The sequence below is a fragment of the Hyla sarda genome, chromosome 5 (genome assembly GCF_029499605.1).
Source record: "Hyla sarda isolate aHylSar1 chromosome 5, aHylSar1.hap1, whole genome shotgun sequence".
NCBI classification, from domain to species: Eukaryota; Metazoa; Chordata; class Amphibia; order Anura; family Hylidae; genus Hyla; species Hyla sarda.
The window spans coordinates 10,847,377-10,873,132 of record NC_079193.1 but is presented as its reverse complement, the minus strand read 5'-3'; the positions used below and the strand labels follow the sequence as shown (position 1 = coordinate 10,873,132).

The 25,756-nt window shown below is 42.9% G+C and overlaps 2 protein-coding genes across 5 annotated transcripts in view; one reads left to right on the top strand and one right to left on the bottom strand.

Moving 5' to 3' along the window:
- The window catches only part of ATG9B (autophagy related 9B), a 53,723-nt gene extending 48,441 nt beyond the window's left edge, over window positions 1-5,282 (top strand). For 3 of the 4 annotated variants that reach the window (XM_056518844.1, XM_056518843.1, XM_056518845.1), the window contains exons 14-15: window positions 438-591; window positions 3,014-5,282. In XM_056518844.1, coding sequence (XP_056374819.1) covers window positions 438-580 — 143 coding nt within the window. In that variant the 3' untranslated portion in view covers window positions 581-591; window positions 3,014-5,282. The remainder of the gene's footprint in view (window positions 1-437; window positions 592-3,013) is intronic. The other variant, XM_056518846.1, reaches the window with a different exon arrangement.
- A 106-nt stretch (window positions 5,283-5,388) lies between these two features.
- On the bottom strand, window positions 5,389-25,371 carry NOS3 (nitric oxide synthase 3; the record flags this gene model as incomplete). Its single annotated transcript, XM_056518842.1, is given in 10 exon segments — window positions 5,389-6,764; window positions 7,751-7,945; window positions 15,331-15,479; window positions 15,666-15,787; window positions 18,954-19,041; window positions 19,200-19,410; window positions 20,446-20,627; window positions 20,701-20,891; window positions 21,653-21,731; window positions 25,239-25,371. Coding segments are annotated over 10 exon segments (1,461 nt in total), but the record flags the coding sequence as incomplete, so codon positions are not given.
- Window positions 25,372-25,756: the final 385 nt, after the last annotated feature.

Genomic DNA, 25,756 nt, shown 5'->3' with positions numbered 1-25,756 from the left:
CTGTAGGGTTCTACCCCTTCTCTCCTCTGGCCCCTGTAGGGTTCTGCCCCTTCCCTTCTCTGGCCCCTGTAGGGTTCTCCCCCTTTCCTCTGGCCCTTGTAGGGTTCTGCCCCTTTTCTCTTGCCCCTGTAGGGTTCTCCCCTTCTCTCCTCTGGCCCCTGTTTCTATCCCTTTCTTTGGTCCCTGTAGGGTTCTTCCCCTTTCCTCTGGCCCTTGTAGGGTTCTACCCCTTTTCTCCTCTGGCCCCTGTAGGGTTCTACCCCTTTCCTCTGGCCCCTGTAGGGTTCTACCCCTTCTATACTCTGGCCCCTGTAGAGTTCTACCCCTTCTCTCCTCTGGCCTCTGTATGTTTCTGGCCCTTTTTGCCCCCCTTGCCCATCTTCAGGCCTCTACATCTTACACAGTGACAGTAAACTCTCATTCATTATTGCCCCCAGCAGGCAGCAGGTCCGGCCATCGCTCTGGGTACAGGGGTCTGCATCTCGGAGGCTGGGAGGAGGAGGAGCAGGAGGCAGAAGAGAGGACCCCCCTGCAGTCAGTGACCTCCGCACACAGCACAAGCAGCAGCGCCAGCAGTTAGCACACGAGACTGTGAGTTGGGGTTCAGGGAGGCGATGTGAGGAGGATGGGGGTGAACAGGATTATAGGTACAGGGGCAGCCATAATGACATTCTGATCAATGGCATGGTGGGGGAGTTTATAGCTGGCACAGTGTATCACCCATCAAGATGCAGCAGGCGGCATTACACCTGATCGGGTTATATACCCCCACACATCAGAGTATATTACATATAGTGACCCCCAAATATATCAAACGTGGCTTAGATACAGAGCTATATAGACTGAATGACAATAGACTTGGATACATGGCAGGCTTCTATACACAGCTCATTATACAGTATCACACTTGATAGGCTTAGATACATAGACAGTTGCATACATGGCAGTTGAATACACAGAAACATACAGTTTCTCACCATACAGTATCACACTTAAAGGGGTACTCTCGTGAAAACCTTTTTTCTTTTAAATCAACTGGTGGCAGAAAGTTAAACATATTTGTAAATTACTTCTATTAAAAAATCTTAATCCTTCCAGTACTTATTAGCTGCTGAATGCTACAGAGGAAATTCCTTTCTTTTTGGAACACTGATGACATCACGAGCACAGTGCTCTCTGCTGACATCTCTGTCCATTTTAGCAACCTTGCATAGCAGATGTATGCTAAGGGCAGCATGGTGGCTCAGTGGTTAGCACTGCTGCCCTTCAGTGCTGGGGACGTGGGTTCAAATCCCACTAAGAACAACAATAAATAAAGTGTTATTATTATTATTATAATAACGTCAGCAGAGAGAACTGTGCTCGTGATGTCATCAGAGAGCATTCCAAAAAGAAAAGAATTTCCTCTGTAGTATTCAGCAGCTAATAAGTACAGGAAGGATTAAGATTTTTTAATAGAAGTAATTTACAAATATGTTTAACTTTCTGCCACCAGTTGATTTAAAAGAAAAAAAGGTTTTCACCGGAGTACCCCTTTAACAGGCTTATATGTAATTATATTTGCCAAGTCATGTATCTAAGCCTATTAAGTGTGATACTGTATGTTGAGCTGTGTATTTAAAGTGGTACTCCGTTGGCAAACATTTTTTTTTAATCAACTGGTGCCAGAAAGTTAAACAGATTTGTAAATTACCGTACTTCTAATAAAAAAATATTTATCCTTCCAGTACTTATTAGCGGCTGTATATTACAGAGAAAGTTCTTTTTGTTTTTGGATTTTTTTTTTCTGTCCACAGTGCTCTCTGCTGACACCTCTGTCTGTATCAGGAACTGTCCAGAGCAGCATATGTTTGCTATGGGGATTTGCTCCTGTTCTGGACAGTTCCTGATACGGACAGGGGTGTCAGCAGAGAGCACTGTGGACAGAAAAAGAATAAATAAATAAATAAAAAAATCCAGCTAATAAGTACTGGAAGGATAAAGATTTTTTTTTATAAAAGTAATTTACAAATCTGTTTAACTTTCTGGCATCAGTTGATTAAAAAAAAGTTTTCCACCGGAATACCCCTTTAAGCCTGTCATGTATGCATCTGTGCACTAGGCAATGCATGCAAGTCTGTTAAAAGGGGTACTCCGGTGGAAACCTTTTTTTTTTTATCAACTGGTGCCAGAAAGTTAAACAGATTTGTAAATGACTTCTATGTAAAAAATCTTAATCCTTCCAGTACTTATTAGCTGCTGAATACTACAGAGGAAATTATTTTCTTTTTGGAACACAGAGCTCTCTGCTGACATCTCTGTCCATTTTATGAACTGTCCAGAGTAGGAGAAAATCCCCATAGAAAACATTTGCTGCTCTGGACAGTTCCTAAAATGGACAGAGATGTCAGCAGAGAGCACTGTGCTCGTGATGTCAGCAGAGAGCTCTGTGTTCCAAAAAGAAAATAATTTCCTCTGTAGTATTCAGCAGCTAATAAGTACTGGAAGGATTAAGATTTTTTTAATAGAAGTCATTTACAAATCTGTTTGACTTTCTGGCACCAGTTGATTAAAAAAAAATAAGTTTTCCACCAGAGTACCCCTTAAGTGTTATCCTGTGGGCCAGTGTTTCCCAACCAGGGTGCCTCCAGCTGTTGCAAAACTACAACTCCCAGCATGCCCGGACAGCCGAAGGCTGTCCAGGCATGCTGGGGGTTGTAGTTTTGCAACAGCTGGAGGCACCCTGGTTGGGAAAGAGTGCTGTGGGCTGTGCCATTGCTTCTAAGCCTATTGTGATACTGTTTTCTGCACTGTGTATCTAAGCCTATGATATGTGATGATGTCTGCTGAGCCATGTATCTGATTTTAGATACACCGCTTAGCCTCAGACAATCACACACTTGATAGGCTTATTAGATACAAGCATCAGATGTGATTGGCTTAGATACATGGCTCAGTGGCAAGCATCAGATGAGATTGGCTTAGATACATGGCTCTATAGCACATCACTAATAATTTCCGTCTTTTCTTGTAGGTCCCTATATCAGATGACCTTCTCGGGACCTGTTCACACACTCTCGGGATTTGCAGACATTTGTCCATGGGATGGAGTTTTCGGGTCGCTCCCCCCCTTCACCTGACGTCATTGACTTCAAAAGATATTGGTGTGTGCTTGGCTTCAATGACAGCTGATGGGGCGGATTTTGTGATATACGCTGTAGATTATGGGGCCCCAGGTCCCTCTTCCTCCTCCTTAAAGGAGCAGCGTCTGTATTAATGTCAGTGACTTGAATAAGCTACTCGCCGTTTGTATCAGGAGATTTCCTTACAGTGTTATAATCTATTGTCCCCAAGAATCTCATTGACTTCAGTGACTTGTGGTCAACCAGCAGGACAGCGCCCTCTAGAGGCCGCCTGGTCCGGTCAGGGCCACCTGTGGTTCACCTCTGGGTGCTCTGCATTGGTTTCTCCACCTAGATGGTTGTTGTAACACTACTCATCACTAAAGGCGTGCACAGCACTCCGCCATCGACGATGACATCACATCTGGTAGGTGGTGCTAAATCCCAATGGCGGATGCCAGGACATGCGTTTCAGAAGTGCCTTTTGTACTGGGGCGAGCTGCCTGTCCGGGGCAGAGGACCCACCTTTATATTTTAGCAATGCTGCGCCAAACACATTTCACGTGCTGCTCTCATCAATGCCTCCAGGGGGAGTCATCCCCTGCTCAATGGACACCATGAACTGCACCAGCCCACTGGCTGATCCATTATAACTACAAATGGAAATGACTCCCCTCCTTAGTTTTTTTGTTTTAAATTAAAAGGGGGTCTCCATGAAAATAGATGCCAGCCTCCATGGACTTAGGACTTGTGCTGCCTGCCTATTAGAATAACAGTAAGTTTGTAACATTTTTATCTGATCAGGACTTAAAAGGTACAAAAACTCCAGCCCAGGATCCGCAGGGGCCGGACTTTTCAATACCATATATGGTAAGGGGCGTGGCAGAGTCTTGTAACACTATTATACTAATGCCAGGGTTGGTTGCTACTGCTGCTCAGGAAGTGAGGTGTGCAAAGGGAAATGTCTCCTCCTCGTGTCTTGTATATGGCCTGTAAGGAACGTCTTATCATTGCAGGTGGCTCCAGGTGGACATCCTTATTATTGGTCTCTGCCTCTATGAGGCTGGCGCCCCCAACAGGCGACTCTGGCCATTCTGTAACCAATCAGGTAGGAAGGAGAATGTTTAGTACGTAGAGCAGTGTTCCCCTACCTATGACTAAACTACAGCTACCAGCATGCCCAAGCAGACGTTTAGTTTTCCAGGGCATGCTGGGAGTTGTAGTTTCACTACAGGTTGGAGATCATGGACTTAAAATATCGTACAGGTAAACAATCAGGTGCTTTATGGGATGTATGGTGGTGTCCTGGTCAATAGGTCTGCCCACCTGTATAGAGCAGGTGACGACATCCATATCTTATACGCTGCTTGCACTTGCCTCGGAGGGAACCTTTATGGATCTGCTACCCTGATGCCAGTGCCAAGCTGTGCCCATGGATTAGGAGGCAGTGGCAGCTGACCACAGATACACTGCAGGCGCAGGCTACGGCATGGCTAATTTTGCAATAAATGTTTACATCCTTGTAGATAATGGCATCTGTGTGTTTCTTCTTTCATCCTATTGCTGGCACTGGTGGCAGGGTGACCTCTGGGTGGCACAAGAAATAAGCGGCTACCAGACACTTGCAACGTTTTAGACAGCAGAACTGGGGCAAGAGTTGACATGATGCAGCGGTGTCTGTGTACCACTGTTTCTTACCCTTATTGTGTTGGGAAACCTTCCTTGTACAGCTAACATGAAACAAGCAGTGAACATGAGAAGTGGCGCCGCTGGTCTGCACTAAATATAGTGTGTATGGGGGCATCTAGACACATAATATGTTGGTGCCATATAAATAAAATGATTATAATCCAACTCACGGTGCTGATAATAAAACATATTCACTCTTTATTAATGAGTATGAGACAATATGAGGAATAAAGAATCTGCATCATTATCACACACAATGATATGTACAAGAACGCTGCTGTGGCGCCCCCTGTATCAAAACTGGAGGGAAAAATAAAATTCACCTTTTTATCCAATCTGCATCGAGAGAAAGCAGCGGTTTCCATAAGGCACGGAGTGTCTCCAGCCTCTGCAACGTTACAGCTACTGAAAGCCGCCATATATATATATAGACCAGAGTATTCCTACCGCAGTGTCCCTAGATGTTGCAAAACTACAACTCCCAGCATGCCCGGACAGCCAAAGGCTGTCCGGGCATGCTGGGAATTGTAGTTTTGCTAGAGACACACTTAAAAACACTGCTATAGGTCAAGCTGTAACCCTCATATCTAAGAGCCACATGCGTGAGGGACATCATGATCAGTGTAAGGGGGAAATTGCGTGACTGACGACTTTTTTCATTGTGACTTTAGGTTAGGGGTCTCCAGACTGCGGACCCCCAGCATGCCCAACCAAACTTCATTTAAAAGTAAAGTTAACCAACAGTAAAAATTCTTTGTTGCCCATAGCAACCAATCAGAGCTCAGCTTTCATTTTTAAAGAGCAGTTCTAAAAAATTAAAGCTGAGCTCTGGTTGCTATGGGAAGAGATGAACAGCTGAGCTCTAGTTGCTATGGGCAAAAATAAAATCTGTGTTCTGCTTAGTTGCTATGGGCTGAAATGAAAGCAAAGCTCTGGTTGCTATGGGCAAAAATAAAAGAAAAAGTCTGGATGCTATGAGCAGAAATGAAAGCTGATCCCTAATTGGTTGCTATGGGCAGAAATAAAGGTGAACTCTGGTTGCTATGGGCAGAAATGAAAGCTAGACTCAGATTGGTTGCTATGGGCAGAAATCAATAGTAAGCTCTTATTGGTTACTATGGGCAGAAATAAAAGTTGTGTTTTGCTTATTTACTATGGGCTGAAATGAAAGCTGAGCTCAGGTTGCTATGGGCTGAAATGAAAGCAGAGCTCTGAATGGTTGCTATGGACAAAATGAAAGCAAAGCTTTGAATGCTATACGCAGAAATAAAAGCTGATCCTTAATTGGTTGCTATGGACACAAATAAAGATGAGCTCTGGTTGCTATGGGCAGAAATGAAGGCTGAGCTGTGGTTGCTATGGGCTGAAATAAAAGCTTTGTTTTGCTTTTTACTATGGGCTGAAATGAAAGCTGAGCTCAGGTTGCTATGGGCAGAAATGAAAGCAGAGCTCTGATTGGTTGCGGGGGGGGGGGGGGCATACATGAATGCTGAGCTCTGGTTGCTAAGGACAGAAATCAAAGCTGAGTTCTGGTTGCTATGGGCAGAAATGTAAGTTGAGCTCTGATTGGTTTTTTGAGGGCAACAAAGTCAGGCTGACTGTCAATCTTCACATGTTAGGGCCCAAAGGGACAAAAAAAGAAAACATGAAATCCACTGTAAATGGCCACAGCCAATCAGATATCAACTCTTAGGGATTTAGTGCAAGTTATCACTGATTTGATTGGCTGCCGCAGAGTCTGACCCAGTGTTGTGACAGGCTTTTTGGGTATCGCTGTTTACCCCCCTTATAGGATCTTTTCATGTAATAAGGGTCTGCAGTGTCCGCTCCCCTCTAAGTGTGAACACGTCCCGTGTGCGTCCATCACACCTCTCGCTTCTCCTGCAGGGACATGGACTGAACGCGCACACGAGACGTCACCTCCTGAGTCCTCAGTGTGATGCCAAAAATGTCCTCGTGGTATCTGTTCTGGTCCTGAGGAGGCAAAAAAGTCCCTGATTAATGAGGTTATTCCTCCCATACAGTCACATCCAATCTGGTCTGACCAATCTGATCTCAGTGAACATCTTCACTCTCACCAACCATATGATACATCCAATAAGGTATGATTCTTTAATCTGATCCCACCAATCACATCAACCCCCAATCTGATCCCACCTATCACATGCACCCCAATCTGATCTCACCAATCCCATGACACATCCACCTCTAATCTGATCTCACCAATCACAATGCATGCACCACCAATTTGTTGCCATCATTCACAATATATGCACCACCAATCTGATCTCACCAATAATGATACATCCACCATCAATGTGATCTCAATCAATCACATCATACATACACTATCCCGGCTTGAGGAAGCGAGCATGTTGCATAAAACAGTCTTTCCCGTGTATACCCCCTGTCCTCACTGTCTCTGCCTCCCAAGCACCAACTGCGGTATTAAAGCCTCTACTATCGTACGGTGAGTGCCGTCTTCTACAGTGGATATAGTATGTGTCATAGAACGAACACCACAGAAATACATAGCGGTGTGGATCTCATCAGTGCTCAGCAATATAGAAATATACAAATAGCTAGTGGGGTCAGTGCCGAAGCCCAACCGTTCTATCCAGAAATACACTTGACTCAGTGAATACAGCTCTGGATGTGACTGACTGTATAGCTGAACTATTATCACAGTTAATGGCCGCTGTGTGGAGCTCTATACATAATGGCCGCTGTGTGGAGCTCTATACATAATGGCCGCTATGTGGAGCTCTATACATAATGGCCGCTGTGTGGAGCTCTATCCATAATGGCCGCTGTGTGGAGCTCTATCCATAATGGCCGCTGTGTGGAGCTCTATCCATAATGGCCGCTGTGTGGAGCTCTATCCATAATGGCCGCTGTGTGGAGCTCTATCCATAATGGCCGCTCTATGCATAAGTGGAGTTCTCTTTTATCGCTCGTACCCTCAGCTCCCCAATGTAGTCTCCAGCTTCCACGATGCTCATGTCGCCCTGAGACACCAATATGAGCTGAACCGTCTGCAGGACGTCGGTGGCCATGGTGACATCCCCACATATGTACATGTGTCCGTTCTGCTCCCGCAGCACATCGTACACGTGACACGCCAGCTGAGTGCGCAGGATGTCCTGGACATAGGTCTGAAAGAGAAGACGGCGCCATGTTCACACAAGTTTACGTATATAGGAGCCTTTGCTGGACTCACAGGCTTTATGTATGGGGGAGGAGCAGGACTCAGACTTTATGTTTTGAGGGGGGGGAGCAGGACTCACAGGCTTTATGTATGGGGGGGCAAGACTCACAGGCTTTATGTATGAGGGGGGAGCAGGACTCAGGCTTTATGGATGAGGGGGGGCAAGACTCACAGGCTTTATGTATGGGGGGGCAGGACTCACAGGCTTTATGTATGAGTGGGCGGAGCAGGACTCACAGGCTTTATGGTATGAGGGGGGCAGAACTCACAGGCTTTATATATCCGTTAAACAAACTCAGACTGGGCTGCTGCAACTCCACTGCCACAGAGGACCCCTAGAAATGGCAGATGGGTTACTGTTGGTTCGGGAAGACTTAGAGTTGTGGATAGAAGGCATATCCCACAGTCTGTGGTTCTCCGTAATTCATTTGCAGCACTTTCAGAATGTAAGGGCAACATGGATATGGGCTCAAGCCCAGAAGGTGTGGAACCATCGACCCTTATGTCTAATGTATACAAGACTAAAGCCAAGGACAAAAAAGATAAAGTAAAATATAAAAGGAAGCAGCTGTTGCTGGGTGATTCAATCATAAGAAGTGTGGAGCTTAAGGAAAATGGTTTTGTGAGATGTCTCCCGGGAGCTACTGCTAGAAGAGATAGAAGACGTATTCTTAATATTGTTAAGCAAGCAAAGCAGGAAGGGGAAGTTGATGTTCTTGTCCATCTAGGGACAAATGACTTGGCTTGCAATGAAGTTTCAGAGGTGAAGGAATCTTTTATCACACTTGGTAATGCTGTACAGGATTTTGCATCCACTGTTTCATTTTCTGAAGTTCTGCCTGTGCATAACGTTCAGCATGATAGGCAGAGGCACATTAAAGAGTTCAACTTATGGCTTAGTAAATGGTGTCAAGAGCAAGGATTTTGGCTTTGTGTCTCATGATAGCTCTACTTGGAATAGAAAGGAACTGTACAAAAAAGATGGTTTGCATCTTTCTCTCAAAGGAACAAATGTACTTAGTGAAAAATTCCAAGAATTTGCTAAGGAGTATTTAAACTAGGGGGGGGGGGGGGCAAAAGAGTGAAAATCCAAGAGTCCAATTGCCCCCCGAAACAATGCCAGAACATGTTAGTAGCCCAGAAGTTAAGAAATGACAAGCTCAGAGTCCTGTCTACAAATGCCGGCAGTCTAGGTATTAAAATCAATGAACTTGGGTCAATAATGGCATCTGAGAATGTAGATTTAGTGGCTGTTACTGAGACATGGTTTAATGAAAGGAATGACTGGGACATATCCATACCAGGGTACTCTTTATACAGAAGAGACAGAGAAGGCAAGCAAGGAGGAGGAATGGCTCTATATGTGAAAGATAGCATAAAATCTAGCCTAATACAAGTTAGTGAGGCAACCACAGAGGGTTACGTTGCAGTTTGGTAATCATGCAGTTACTCGTGTAGGTGTAATATACAGACCACCAGGCCAAGTTAAAGAAGTAGATGATCTACTAGTTGAAGAAATATCTAAAATGACAATGAAAGGAGAAGTTATCATTATGGGAGACTTCAATCTTCCTGATATAAACTGGAAAACCAAAATAGAAAGTTCTGCCAGGAGTACAGATATTCTAAATTCCCTACTGGGATTATCTCTACAACAAGTGGTTGAGGAGCCAACGCAGAAAGAGGCCATTTTGGATTTGGTATTCACAAATGGGGATTTGGTATATGATGTTATTGTTGGCGAAAGCTTGGGATCTAGTGATCACCAATCAGTGTGGTTTAATATAAGAACAGTGAAGGAGTTAAACCACACAAAAACAAAAGTTTTAGATTTTAGAAAAACAGACTTTTCAAAAATGAGATTAGTCATAAATGAGTCCCTATCAGACTGGAACAAATTACATGGAGTTCAGGAGAAATGGGACTACTTAAAAGACGCTTTATTGAAGGCAACAGAAAATTGCATTAGACTTGACAGTAAATGCAGAAAAAGGAAGAGACCACTGTGGTACTCAGCAGAAGTGGCCAAAATCATAGAAAACAAAAAACTAGCATTTAGTAATTATAAAACAACCCAGAGCAATGAAGATCGGGAAATCTACAAGACTAGGCAGAAAGAGGCCAAGCAAGTTATAAGAACTTCTAAAGCACAGGCAGAAGAAAAACTAGCTCAGTCTCTGAAAAAAGGGGATAAGACATTCTTCAGATATATAAATGAAAAAAGGAAATCAAAACAAGGAATAACTAAATTAAAAACAAAGGAAGGAAGGTATGTAGAAGAGAATAAGGGGCTAGCCGACTGCCTTAATGATGACTTCTATTCAGTTTTTACAGAAGAGAAAGAAGGAAAAGGACCATTAGAGAGGAAGACTAAGGAATCGTTTGATGCATGTGTCTTTACAGAGGAAGAGGTTCTATGTTTGCTTTATAAAGTGAAGACAAATAAATCACAGGGGCCTGATGGGATACACCCAAAATTATTAAAAGAGTTTAGTGGTGAGCGAGAAAAACCGTTATCAGATTTATTTAACCAATCAATGTTAACAGGAGCCGTCCCGGAAGATTGGAAATTAGCAAATGTTGTGCCCATTCACAAGAAAGGTAGTAAGGATGAATCAAGCAACTATAGTCCAGTAAGTCTGACATCAATAGTGGGGAAATTAATGGAAACCCTACTAAAGGATAGGATTGTGGAACATCTAAAATCCCATGGATTGCAAGATGAAAAACAACATGGGTTTACTTCAGGGAGATCATGTCAAACAAATCTTATTGATTTTTTTGACTGGGTGACTAAAATAATAGATAGCGGAGGGGCAGTAGACATCGCATATCTAGATTTTAGTAAGGCTTTTGACACTGTCCCACATAGAAGACTTAATAAACTACAGCCATTGAGCTTGGACTCCAACATTGTTGAGTGGATTAGGCAGTGGCTGAGTGACAGACAACAGAGGGTTGTAGTCAATGGAGAATATTCAGAGCGAGGTCTTGTCACCAGTGGGGACCTCAGGGATCTGTACTGGGACCAATATTGTTTAATATCTTCATTAGTGATATTACAGAAGGTCTCGATGGTTTTGGTCTTTTTGCTGATGACACAAAGATATGTAACAGGATTGATGTTTCTGGAGGGATCCGCAAAATGGAAAAGGATTTAGGCAAAATTGAAGAATGGTCAGAACTCTGGCAACTGAAATTTAATGTGGATAAGTGCAAGATAATGCACCTGGGGCGTAAAAACCCTCAGGCAGAATATAGAATATGTGACACAGTCCTGACCTCAGTATCTGAGGAAAGGGATTTAGGAGAAATTATTTCAGAAGACTTAAAGGTAGGAAGACAATATAATAGGGCAGCAGGAAATGCTAGCAGAATGCTTGGATGTATAGGGAGAGGTATAAGCAGTAGAAAGAGAGAAGTGCTCATGGATGTATAGGGAGAGGTATAAGCAGTAGAAAGAGAGAAGTGCTCATGGATGTATAGGGAGAGGTATAAGCAGTAGAAAGAGAGAAGTGCTCATGGATGTATAGGGAGAGGTATAAGCAGTAGAAAGAGAGAAGTGCTCATGGATGTATAGGGAGAGGTATAAGCAGTAGAGAGAAGTGCTCATGGATGTATAGAGAGAGGTATAAGCAGTAGAAAGAAGTGTTCATGCCGCTGTACAGAACACTGGTGAGACCTCACTTGGAGTATTGTGCGCAGTACTGGAGGCCGCATCTCCAGAAGGATATAGATACTCTAGAGAGTTCAGAGAATAGGGATAGGTATAAGGCTATCCTTCATATAAGATAGAGATAGGTATAAGGCTATCCTTCATGTAAGATAGAGATAGGCATAAGGCTATCCTTCATATAAGATAGGGATAGGTATAAGGCTATCCTTCATATAAGATTGAGATAGGTATAAGGCTATCCTTCATATAAGATAGAGATAGGCATAATGCTATCCTTCATATAAGATAGGGATAGGCATAAGGCTATCCTTCATATAAGATAGAGATAGGTATAAGGCTATCCTTCATATAAGATAGAGATAGGTATAAGGCTATCCTTCATATAAGATAGAGATAGGTATAAGGCTATCCTTCATGTAAGATAGAGATAGGCATAAGGCTATCCTTCATATAAGATAGAGATAGGTATAAGGCTATCCTTCATATAAGATAGGGCCAGGGACTATTGATAGGATTCAGATTATTGGGCAGACTAGATGGGCCAAATGGTTCTTATCTGCCGACACATTCTATGTTTCTATGGGGGGAGCAGGACTCGCAGGCTTTATGGTATGAGGGGGGGACAGGACTCAAAAGCTTTATGTATGGGGGGGGGAGCAGGACTCACAGGCTTTATATGTGGTGGCCCAGTATGGGAGGTGTTACCCAGTACCCTTGCTGCCCTGTCAGGCAGCCTCCCTACAGTGTCCCCTGGACCCCTTGCATCTGTTCCCATGTAAATATGCTTATGTATTATGCTGCATAACGTATAAATAAGGTGTTGTCACTTTAAAGGGGTACTCAGGTGGAAAAAAACATTTTTTTTTTTTTTTAAATCAACTGGTGCCAGAAAGTTAAACAGATTTGTAAATGACTTCTATGAAAAAATCTTTACCCTTCCTGTACTTTTTAGCAGCTGTATGCTACAGAGGAAATTCTTTTCTTTTTTAATTTCTTTTTTGTCTTGTCCACAGTGCTCTCTGCTGACACCTCTGTCCTTGTCAGGATCTGTCCGGAGTTGCATAGGTTTGCTATATGGATCTTCTCCTGCTCCGGACACAGGTGTCAGCAGAGAGCACTGTGGACAAGACAAAAAGGAAATTCAAAAAGAAAAGAATTTCCTCGGTAGCATACAGTTGCTAATAAGTACTGGAAGGACAAATATTTTTTAATAGAAGTAATTTACAAATCTGGCACCAGTTGATAAAAAAAAAAAAAAGTGTTTTCCACTGGAGTGCCCCTTTAAGTCAGTTTTACATGTGATTCGTCATGTGATTGTTACCCAGGAGGTATCAGTGACCAGGTGACTTAAGGGTGACCAATAGGACCCCTGCTAGCCTCCTCTATAAAAGCCCTGGGAGGAGCTAGCTCACTCTCTTTTCTTACTCTTGGTTCTGAGGTCCAGTCCAGCCTAAGTGAGTGTCCAGAGTCATAGGAGCCTCAAGCTACAAACCTACAAGTAACCACAGTCTCAGTATTGTCAGTCATCAGTCAAGTCAGTCACAGTCATCATTTGTCAAGTCAACGTGGTCTGCATTAAATTGACCCCATCTACTACAAGTCCCAGCAAGCCCTTAAGGTCTCTGAAGTCACTGGTCACCTCCTTGGGCCCTGGCTGAACTGTATAGACTTTACCATCTGTCACTCAGTAAAGCTACTGTGGTAGGCCTCAGGGGTAGGGGTAGTACAGTCAGGGATTTGCTTTGGTATATCAGGGGTTAATGTTAACCCTATAGTTCGTGACGCCAGGCTGAGGGCTAGTATGCTGAGATGATTCTCTGGCCTATCACCGCCCTTCCCAGTAACGATAGGTGCATAAGAATAAAGACTGAAGGTCCACAAGGTAGTTGAATTTGAACTTGCATAAACTTTACTTAACGGCTTGCGGTACATCCATAGAGTAGTAACAGTCTTAATTAAACAGTCTCTATATACTTCAATGACTGACAGATGTTGCGGACCTTGACTTTAGACAATAGTCTCGGAATTCAGGGTATATTGCGAAGATCCGTCCGGATTTAGGGGATAGATAAGGTCCGGTGGTCTTGCAGAGTGTTTAGGGATTGATACACTCACAATTTGGAATAAAACCGCCGTCGCCGCAAGGCTCGGGCCTAGACTCACTGATGACAGCAGCGCAGATCCTTTCTCGTCAACAGCCAGGAACCAAGAGAGAGATTAATGGCCGCCGCGCCCTTATATGGGCAGGGGCGGGGCCGTTTTGATTGGTCCAGCCATCTGTCACTCACTGTCACAAAGGAAATGAGTGCATTACGTCACAAGGACCTCCAAAGGTCCTCAAGCAGAAATACCATAGAGTTTACCTGATCACGTGACCCGCAGGTCCTGCTACGCTTCTCACAGGTAATTAACTATTTATATACATTTTATACAGTTAGACTTCCACAAATAAAGAACATATGATTAGAGCAATGACTACAGGGGTGAGAGGTGACTAGGGGTTGACTATACAAAAGGACCCTGACGTCCTAGGGACTCCTGCTATGGGGACCTATAAACAGTTACTGTATAGGATGCGGTACTGGGACACCACACTACCGTTGTCCATAACTTGGTGTCGGAGTCATTATTGCCCGGTGCCCTGCCCAAGATCCAGTGATATACCTTCGGGTGGTATTGAGGATAAACCACGCCCTGGCATCACGAATACAATTCAATCTGCCCTTTGCATCACACCCTTATACCACACGTGTGAGTGGGGAGGAGGCAGGACTCAAAGGCTTCATGTATGAGTGGGGGGGGGGGGGGCAGGGCTCACAGGTTCTCTCTATAGTGGAAGCAGGACTCGCAGGCTTTATGTATGGGAAGAAGGGGGGAGCAGGACTCACAGGCTTTATGTATGGGAAGGAGGGGGGAGAAGGACTCGCAGGCTTTATGTATGGGAAGAAGGGGGGAGCAGGACTCGCAGGCTTTATGTATGGGAAGGAGGGGGGAGAAGGACTCGCAGGCTTTATGTATGGGAAGAAGGGGGGAGCAGGACTCGCAGGCTTTATGTATGGGAAGAAGGGGGGAGCAGGACTCGCAGGCTTTATGTATGGGAAGAAGGGGGGAGCAGGACTCACAGGCTTTATGTATGGGAAGAAGGGGGGAGCAGGACTCGCAGGCTTTATGTATGGGAAGGAGGGGGGAGCAGGACTCGCAGGCTTTATGTATGGGAAGGAGGGGGGAGCAGGACTCGCAGGCTTTATGTATGGGAAGAAGGGGGGAGCAGGACTCGCAGGCTTTATGTATGGGAAGAAGGGGGGAGCAGGACTCGCAGGCTTTATGTATGGGAAGAAGGGGGGAGCAGGACTCGCAGGCTTTATGTATGGGAAGAAGGGGGGAGCAGGACTCGCAGGCTTTTTAAAAAAGTAGCGAAAAAGTGAGGTCTGGCAGCTTGAACCATACTACAGTAAGAAATTGTGGAGTTTCTGTGTCCATTTTCAGTGGAGTTTGGGCCTGTATGTGACAATTCACTGGTTGTAGAAGGAATATGTAATCTACCAGATAAACACTAGATGGCGCTTGTGCTCTGTGGAGCTACAAGTAACCCAAGTAATGGCTTCTCTTTCCCACAATCAGCGGTTAACTCTTTCCTGTGCGGGATCACCACTTACCTTGGGGCAGCCCGGTTGTCGTGAGAAGGCCGTGTAGATCTGTCTGAGGGCGCCCCTCTTCTGGGCGTCGTACGTCTCCTCTTTGTATATGTGGTCCAGTTCTGCACATCGGGATCCGAAAACCAAAGTCATTTCTCCAGGAACCAAACCTACAAGATACAAGAGAACCAGGCGGAGAGTGAAGGGTAATGGGCCCCTGCGTCACACCCTGAGCTGTCTACATGGGTCAGAGCCCCCCCATAAATAAACCTACAGACGTGACCCCCATCCTGCAGAGTCATAGTCTGACCACCAGACCCCCTCACTCTGCTGTACACAGAGACAAGACGACTTACCTTTATTCTCAATGTCATAAAGTCTCTGCTGCCAGAAGCCCCTGAAAGGTGCAATACCCGTCCCCGGCCCCACCAGGATACACGGAGCCGTAACGTCAGATGGGAGCTGGAAAGTCGGAGCCCTGAAAGGGGACATAAAAACATGATATTCTTGTATATAGGAGCAGTATTATAGTAGTTATATTCTTGTATATAGGAGCAGTATTATAGTAGTTATATTCTTGTATATAGGAGAAGTATTATAGTAGTTATATTCTTGTATATAGGAGCAGTATTATAGTAGTTATATTCTTGTATATAGGAGCAGTATTATAGTAGTTATATTCTTGTATATAGGAGCAGTATTATAGTAGTTATATTCTTGTATATAGGAGCAGTATTATAGTAGTTATATTCTTGTATATAGGAGCAGTATTATAGTAGTTATATTCTTGTATATAGGAGCAGTATTATAGTAGTTATATTCTTGTATATAGGAGCAGTATTATAGTAGTTATATTCTTGTATATAGGAGCAGTATTATAGTAGATATATTCTTGTATATAGGAGCAGTATTATAGTAGTTATATTCTTGTATATAGGAGCAGTATTATAGTAGATATATTCTTGTATATAGGAGCAGTATTATAGTAGTTATATTCTTGTATATAGGAGCAGTATTATAGTAGTTATATTCTTGTATATAGGAGCAGTATTATAGTAGTTATATTCTTGTATATAGGAGCAGTATTATAGTAGTTATATTCTTGTATATAGGAGCAGTATTATAGTAGTTATATTCTTGTATATAGGAGCAGTATTATAGTAGTTATATTCTTGTATATAGGGGCGGTATTATAGTAGTAATATTCTTGTATATAGGAGTAGTATTATAGTAGTTATATTCTTGTATATAGAGGCAGTATTATAGTAGTTATATTCTTGTATATAGGGGCAGCATTATAGTAGTTATATTCTTGTATATAGGAGCAGTATTATAGTAGTTATATTCTTGTATATAGGAGCAGTATTCTAGTAGTTATATTCTTGTATATAGGAGGCAGTATTATAGTAGTTATATTCTTGTATATAGGAGGCAGTATTATAGTAGTTATATTCTTGTATATAGGAGCAGTATTATAGTAGTTATATTCTTGTATATAAGAGCAGTATTATAGTAGTTATATTCTTGTAAATAGAAGCAGTATTATAGTAGTTATATTCTTGTATATACGAACAGTATTATAGTAGTTATATTCTTGTATATAGGAGCAGTATTATAGTAGTTATATTCTTGTATATAGGAGCAGTATTATAGTAATTATATTCTTGTATATAGGAGCAGTATTATAGTAGTTATATTCTTGTATATAGGGGCAGTATTATAATAGTTATATTCTTGTATATAGGAGCAGTATTATAGTAGTTATATTCTTGTATATAGGAGCAGTATTATCGTAGTTATAGTCTTGTATATAGGAGCAGTATTATAGTAGTTATATTCTTATATATAGGAGTAGTATTATAGTAGTTATATTCTTGTATATAGGAGCAGTATTATAGTAGTTATATTCTTGTATATAGGAGACAGTATTATAGTAGATATAGGAGCAGTATTATAGTAGTTATATTCCTGTCTATAGGAGCAGTATTATAGTAGTTATATTCTTGTATATAGGAGCAGTATTATAGTAGTTATATTCTTGTATATAGGAGCAGTATTATAGTAGTTATATTCTTGTATATAGGAGCAGTATTATAGTAGTTATATTCTTGTATATAGGAGCAGTATTATAGTAGATATATTCTTGTATATAGGAGCAGTATTATAGTAGATATATTCTTGTATATAGGAGCAGTGTTATAGTAGTTATATTCTTGTATATAGGAGCAGTATTATAGTAGTTATATTCCTGTCTATAGGAGCAGTATTATAGTAGTTATATTCTTGTATATAGGAGCAGTATTATAGTAGTTATATTCTTGTATATAGGAGCAGTATTATAGTAGTTATATTCTTGTATATAGGAGCAGTATTATAGTAGTTATATTCTTGTATATAGGGGCAGTATTATAGTAGTTATATTCTTGTATATAGGAGCAGTATTATAGTAGTTATATTCTTGTATATAGGAGCAGTATTATAGTAGTTATATTCTTGTATATAGGAGCAGTATTATAGTAGTTATATTCTTGTATATAGGGGCAGTATTATAGTAGTTATATTCTTGTATATAGGAGCAGTATTATAGTAGTTATATTCTTGTATATAGGAGCAGTATTATAGTAGTTATATTCTTGTATATAGGGGCGGTATTATAGTAGTAATATTCTTGTATATAGGAGTAGTATTATAGTAGTTATATTCTTGTATATAGAGGCAGTATTATAGTAGTTATATTCTTGTATATAGGGGCAGCATTATAGCAGTTATATTCTTGTATATAGGAGCAGTATTATAGTAGTTATATTCTTGTATATAGGAGCAGTATTATAGTAGTTATATTCTTGTATATAGGAGGCAGTATTATAGTAGTTATATTCTTGTATATAGGAGGCAGTATTATAGTAGTTATATTCTTGTATATAGGAGGCAGTATTATAGTAGTTATATTCTTGTATATAGGAGCAGTATTATAGTAGTTATATTCTTGTATATAAGAGCAGTATTATAGTAGTTATATTCTTGTAAATAGAAGCAGTATTATAGTAGTTATATTCTTGTATATACGAACAGTATTATAGTAGTTATATTCTTGTATATAGGAGCAGTATTATAGTAGTTATATTCTTGTATATAGGAGCAGTATTATAGTAGTTATATTCTTGTATATAGGAGCAGTATTATAGTAATTATATTCTTGTATATAGGAGCAGTATTATAGTAATTATATTCTTGTATATAGGAGCAGTGTTATAGTAGTTATATTCTTGTATATAGGAGCAGTATTATAGTAGTTATATTCCTGTCTATAGGAGCAGTATTATAGTAGTTATATTCTTGTATATAGGAGCAGTATTATAGTAGTTATATTCTTGTATATAGGAGGCAGTATTATAGTAGTTATATTCTTGTATATAGGAGCAGTATTATAGTAGTTATATTCTTGTATATAGGAGCAGTATTATAGTAGTTATATTCTTGTATATAGGAGCAGTATTATAGTAGTTATATTCTTGTATATAGGAGCAGTATTATAGTAGTTATATTCTTGTATATAGGAGGTAGTATTATAGTAGTTATATTCTTGTACATAGGAGCAGTATTATAGTAGTTTAGTAGTATAATAAGGTAATATAAGATCTTACCCTCTGACAAAACAAGGGATATGCGCTCCAGGAGTCAGATGGTCCAGCCATGTTGAGCAAACACCATAATGCAGAGGACCTTTGTTTTCTATAGAAGATAATATGGGGGTGTTTGCGGTATATTATATTTATCCATCTTTTAAAGCCATAAAGAAGTTCACACATTAGTTATTGAATACTAGAAAATGTTTTACATCCATGAAGGTCTTTTCTGTTTCCTCCATGGTCTCTGACCGTTCTACTCACCCTGTGTGTGATACATAACAACCGCCACGGTCAGGTGGATCTGGTCAGGGTGGGCGTCCAGGGAGGAGCTGATTGAGTAGTATCGCGGCTGGAGGAGGGGCAGCTGTGTGAGGAGAACCGAGCTGGGGACACTGATGGATGGGAACTCCTCCAGCACCTCCACCAGGGTCGGACACCGGTGCCACTTCCACTCCTCGTACTGTCTGGCATCCTGCGGGGGGGAAGGGGGGGAATTATATTGTGATATTATATTTCAGTGATTGGCAATGCAGCCCTGAGATCCTGTGTTCCCTTTAATGCTCCAAAAACATACTGATACTTCAGAGTTTAGATTGTGACCCCTATGAGGGCCATACACCCAGAACTTTCTTCACCTCACATTAAAGGGGTACTCCGGTGGAAACCTTTTTTTTTTTTTTTTTTTTTTTTTTTTTTATCAACTGGTGCCAGTAAGTTAAACACATTTGTAAATTACTTCTATTAAAAAATCTTAATCCTTTCTGTTCTTATTAGCTGCTGAATACTACAGAGGAAATTCTTTTCTTTTCGGAACACAGAGCTCTCTGCTGACATCATGACCACAGTGCTCTCTGCTGACATCTCTGTCCATTTTAAGAACTGTCCAGAGTAGGAGAAAATCCCCATAGCAAACATATGCTCCTAAAATGGACAGAGGTGTCAGCAGAAAGCACTGTGCTCGTGATGTCAGCAGAGAGCTCTGTGTTCCAAAAAGAAAATAATTTCCTCTGTAGTATTCAGCAGCTAATAAGTACTGGAAGGATTAAGATTTTTTGATAGAAGTAATTTACAAATGTGTTTAACTTTCTGGCACCAGTGGATTTAAAAAAAAAAAAAGTTTTCCACCGGAGCACCCCTTTAATGCTCCAAAAACATACTGATACTTCCGAGTTTAGATTGTGAGTCCTATGAGGGCCATACACCAAGAACTTTCTTCACCTCACATTAAAAGGGGTACTCCACCCCTATACATCTTATCCCCCTATCCAAAAGATGGGGATAAGATGTCTGATCGCGGGGGTCCCGCCACTGGAGACACAGAGGGGCCAAAAAGTAAATTCAGGGGTGTATCTAGTATAGAGGCTGCTATTACATTAAGAGAGAAGGAGAGGCAAATGTAAGGTGAACCCTCTGCTCCTCATGGGCTGTGCTAACCTTAGCTCCTCCCACTCTTACTATTCCTATCATCTCCCTATAAAGACTATTTGTCCCACAGTCCTAGTCGTACCTGGCTGAGGGTCTCCAGTCTTTGTCGTTCCTCTGGATCTTCTGCTAAGGCACTGAGCAGCTGGAGGAGTTGGGGTGTGGGGGGTGTAGTGATGTCCAGGTAGTTTGTCAGGGCCTGTCGTAGTGTACAGGGGGGGATTCTAGTGTCAGGGACCCAGGTAGCCTTACGACCAGTCCCCAGCCCTGGAAGGAAGAGAAATAAACTAAGAACAGTGACTGCGGGGAGGACACCCGGCTGGGGGCGGCTTATACGTACGTAGGTTTGAGTCCTTGTCCATAATCTCCACCTGCACTGAGTCGTTGGCCGGAGGAGGGTCTTCCACGCGTTCCAGCAGAGCCTGCACCAGTTCCTCCCGGTTACAGGGGAAGACACCGAGGTGGTCTCCAGGAGCGTACGTCAGCTCATTCTGGCCATTGGTGTTCATCTTGAGCAAGATGGTGGAGCGGCTGCGGTTAGGGAAGAGACGGCAGACATACAAATATCAATATACAAGGAGAACCTCAATGAGAGATTATGGTGGGCCGGTGCCTCCATACAGGAGCCAATATGAACAAATGGAGCGGCAGTGAAAATCAGTGTGGTGGATAGACAGAGCACGCTTAAAGGGGTACTCCACAGTACTCCACTGTGTGTGGAGGAGGATTGGCTCAGACCTTGTGTATCTAAACGTATCTAAGTCAGCTCCAGAGCTCTTCTCCCGAAGAACAAAGCTATGATTAATAGAACTGCACCGTCTATTGGAGTCTGATGTAGTCTCAAATCAGGCTTAAAGGGGTACTCCACTGGCCAGCGTTCGGAACTGAATGTTCCGAATGCCGTTTTCATCCTGCGGGGGTCGGCCACGCCCCTTGTGATGTTTGAGGCCACGCCCCTCGTGACGTTTGCGGCCACACCCCTCAATGTAAGTCTATGGGAGGGGGCGTGACGCCCCCTCCCATAGACTTACATTGAGGGGGCGTGGCCGCAAACGTCACGAGGGGCGTGGCCGACCCCCGCAGCACGAAAACAGCATTCGGAACATTCAGTTCCGAACGCTGGCCAGTGGAGTACCCCTTTAAGCCCGATAGGAGACTACATCAGAATCCAATAGACGGTGCAGTTCTATTAATCATAGCTTTGTTCTTAGGGAGAAGAGCTCTGGAGCTGACTTAGATACATTTAGATACACAAGGTCTGAGCCAATCCTCCTCCACACACATCACCTCACCTGGACTTCTCATTCTGTAAATTCTCCTTAGAAATTAATGTCGCCTCGTAGACCTTCCGCCTGTGAACCTGAGAAAGACCTGAGGGGAGAACCACAAAATAATCACATGAAATGCAAAATGCTTTATTTATTTTATTTATTTTTTTGTTTATAGATACAAAAAAAATTATCTCAGGTCAAATACATGTATGTGCCCCCCCCCCTGGACCCTGAGTGAGATCTGGGGGTGGAGCTTAAATTAGGGTCTCTACAGCATTAAAGGGGTTATCCAGGAAAAAACTTGATATATATATACAGTGACCCCCCGACCTACGATGGCCCCGATATACCATATATATATACAGTGACCCCCCCCCCCGACCTACGATGGCCCCGACATACGATCATTTCAACATACGATCACTCTCAGAGGCAGCATCACCATATGATGCTTTTGTATGTCGGGGCCATCGCATAAGCGGCTAGCCTGCAGCGCAGACTGCTTCAGCTGCCACCGGATAGCCGTTTACGGTGCCCCGTGTGCTCCCCTGACGATCACTTACCTGTCCTCGGGGCTCCGGCGCGTCCTCTTCGGGATCCTCTGCATTGTCGGTGCTCTCCATCATCGTCATCACGTCGCCGCGCACGGCGTCCCATCATCCAATAGGAGCGGCGTGCGTAGCGACGTGATGGCGGCCACGGAGAGCGAGGATGCCGGGGAAGCAGAGGCCTTGCCGGAGTGTCGGGGACACCCCGGGGACGCGGCAACAGCGATGGACGGCGACATCCAGGGCAGCGGTGACGGTCCGGAGCGGCGGTGAGTACAACTTCCTCTACCAGTGGTCTTCAACCTGCGGACCTCCAGATGTTGCAAAACTACAACACCCAGCATGCCCGGACAGCCAACCGCTGTCCGGGCATGCTGGGTGTTGTAGTTTTGCAACATCTGGAGGTCCGCAGGTTGTAGACCACTGTCCTATACTTTACATTGCACGGATCCCTCAACATACGATGGTTTCAACAAACGATGGTCCATTTGGACCGGATTACCATTGTATGTTGAGGGACCGCTGTATATATATATCTCAACTGGCTCCAGAAAGTTAAACAGATGTGTAAATTACAATGTGGGTTTGGAGAGACTCTTGTCAATCAAATAACCATACGACCTGGGCTACCCAATTATATCACCTATACCCAAGGTGATGGAAATAATTCAAATGTAAATAAGAAGTAAATTGGGGCTCAAGGTCTTGAAAAAATGGCCATAGGATATAGGTTAGTATAAAAATAACTATTTATTAATATATATATATATATATATATATATATATATATATATATATATATATATATATAAAACTAGTGGAGATAGGTGTCCCACAGGGCACTAGTTTTATATATATATATAACTAGTGCCCTGTGGGACACCTATCTCCACTAGTTTTATTTATATATATATAATAAATAGTTATTTTTATATTAATCTATATCCTATGGCCGTTTGTTCAAGACCTTGAGCCCCAATTTACTTCTTATTTACAGATGTGTAAATTACTTCTATAACAAAATCTTAATCCTTTCAGTACTTATGAGCTGCTAAAGCTGAGTTCTTCTTTTCTGTCTAAGTGCTCTCTGATGACACCTGTCTCGGGAACTGTCCAGAGTAGAAGCAAATCCCCATAGCAAACCTCTTCTACTCTGTGCAGTTCCCGAGACAAGCAGAGATGTCAGCAGAGAGCACTGTTACCAAACAGAAATCAACAACTCAACTTCAGCAGCTGATAATTAGTGGAAGGATTAAGATTTTTTTAAAAGAAGTAATTTACAAATCTGTTTAACTTTCTGGAGCCAGCTGAGATTTATATATAAAGTTTTTTTTTCCTGGAATACCCCTTTAAACACCCTAGTGTAAGATCTAAATAAAATATTCACCCTAAGATATATAACTAACTCCCTAGCAGGAAGTTGTGTAGTCCTCTCATTGTCAATGTAGAGTTTTATAAGCAGCTCCTCACTTTCTCCTGACATGCAGTGTAGTCCCCTCATTGTCAGTGTGGGATTGTCTCATCAGCTCTCCGGCTCCTCCCTCAATTCTGACAGAAAGTTGTGTAGTCCTTTCATTGTAAGTGTGGTATTGTCTCATCAGCTCCCCAGCTCCTCCCTCACTTCTGACAGAAAGTTGTGTAGTCCTCTTATTATCAGTGTGTTGTTGTCTTAGCAGCTCCCCAGCATCTCCCTCTCCTCTGACAATGTAGTGTTGTCTCAAAAGCTCCCTGGTTCGTCCCTCTTTCATGACAGGAAGTTGTGTAGTCCTCTTATTGTCAGTGTGGTGTTGTCTCAGCGGCTCCTCCCTCTCTTCCAAGATAATGCATTATTCTCTGCTATGTCAGTCGACTAGGCTTGTCGTTTAGCTCTAATTCCTCCCCCTTAATGAGGTCACCACTAGAGATGAGCGAACTTACAGTAAATTCGATTCGTCACGAACTTCTCGGCTCGGCAGTTGATGACTTTTCCTGCATAAATTAGTTCAGCTTTCAGGTGCTCCCGTGGGCTGGAAAAGGTGGATACAGTCCTATGAGACTCTTTCCTAGGAATGTATCCACCTTTTCCAGCCCACGGGAGCACCTGAAGGCTGAACAAATTTACGCAGGATAAGTCATCAACTGCCGAGCTGAGAAGTTCTTGACGAATCGAATTTACTGTAAGTTCGCTCATCTCTAGTCACCACCGTTGACCAACCCCTCCACCTTACATCACCACCTTCCTGTCTTATACATATTATATATATCTTTATTAGGACATTTAGAGAGATTGGGGTGTGGTTACAGTCATGCCACATGCAGAGGAGCAGACGAGGAATACTGCAACCTCATATTGTAATCCAAAAAGAAAACATGTCCAGCGATGGAAATGTACTTAAAACTTGCTTTATTTGCTTGGCAGGAATCACAGTACAGGTAAAGAACGTCTGACGCGTTTTGCACTCACACGTGCTTAATCGTAGACTCGCAGAGTCTATGATTAAGCACGTATGAGTGCGAAACGCGTCAGATGTTCCTTACCTGTACTGTGACTCCTGTCAAGCAAATAAAGCAAGTTTTAAGTACATTCCCACATCTTTTCTCTTTGGATCACTTCTGTGAAGCCGGGGCAGGACCGGTGGGTCCGATTGGGCAGGTGCGCATCGCAGCTCGTTGGTGCAGAGCAGACAGCTTCACTTCTCATATTGTAATAGTCTGCTGTAAAAGGAGAGGTTTTCTGCAACAGCTTTGGGCAGAAAACTGTCAGGAGTCCTGTGGGAGGAGTGTAGGCAGGGTGGAAAGACTGTAATGGAGAGCAAAAGAGAAAGTAAAGCATTCTGGGAATTGTAGTACTGAGCAACTGCTCATCCCGAAGTACAGGACTATGACCTCCGAAACAAATGGATTTCTGGTGGTTTCAGAGCTGGGGCAGATATCTTTTTTTTGTAATAATGGATCAGAGCCAGAACCTGGGGTAGAGATGACATATCAGAAGAGGACACTGAGCTGTCAGGGCAGGATGTGAGCCGTGAACTGTGAATGCAGCTCTGGAGGTGACTGGAGTAGGATGTAGAGTAAAATACCGGAGATGAGATCCGCAGAGGAGGCCTGGATGGACATGCGGTACATGGACCTCTGCCAGCTGCCTTTGGCTTTGAAGAAGTCGTGGACGTCCAAGTTGGTGTCATCGCCGACGCAGAACGTGTCACAGGCGGCCTGAGGAGCGGAGAGGGGAAAAGATCAATGCGTCGTCATACAGACATCAGCGGCGTTACATAGGACTGCCGGATTGGCGCACTACTATGCAGTCTGAGATAAATAGCAATTTCGGCTCTGCTACATCTGCCTTATTGTTGTGCGTTAGGGGGCAGCTGCAGGTGGTTGGGGGGGGGGGGGGAGGTTGTGCAGGATGATGCCATGCGGGTCCCTCCCTTCTTATCAGTCTCCATTTCCCTCTCTCAGCAGCGGGGAAGGAAAGTGATTGTGATAGAGAAGCCGGCAGTGTTTATCCAGCGCGCGGCCCAGGACAGACCCTCCCTAACATGAGGCCAGAAGGAAATGAGTATCTACTCTTTTACCGTAAATTTTAGACCAGAAAAAA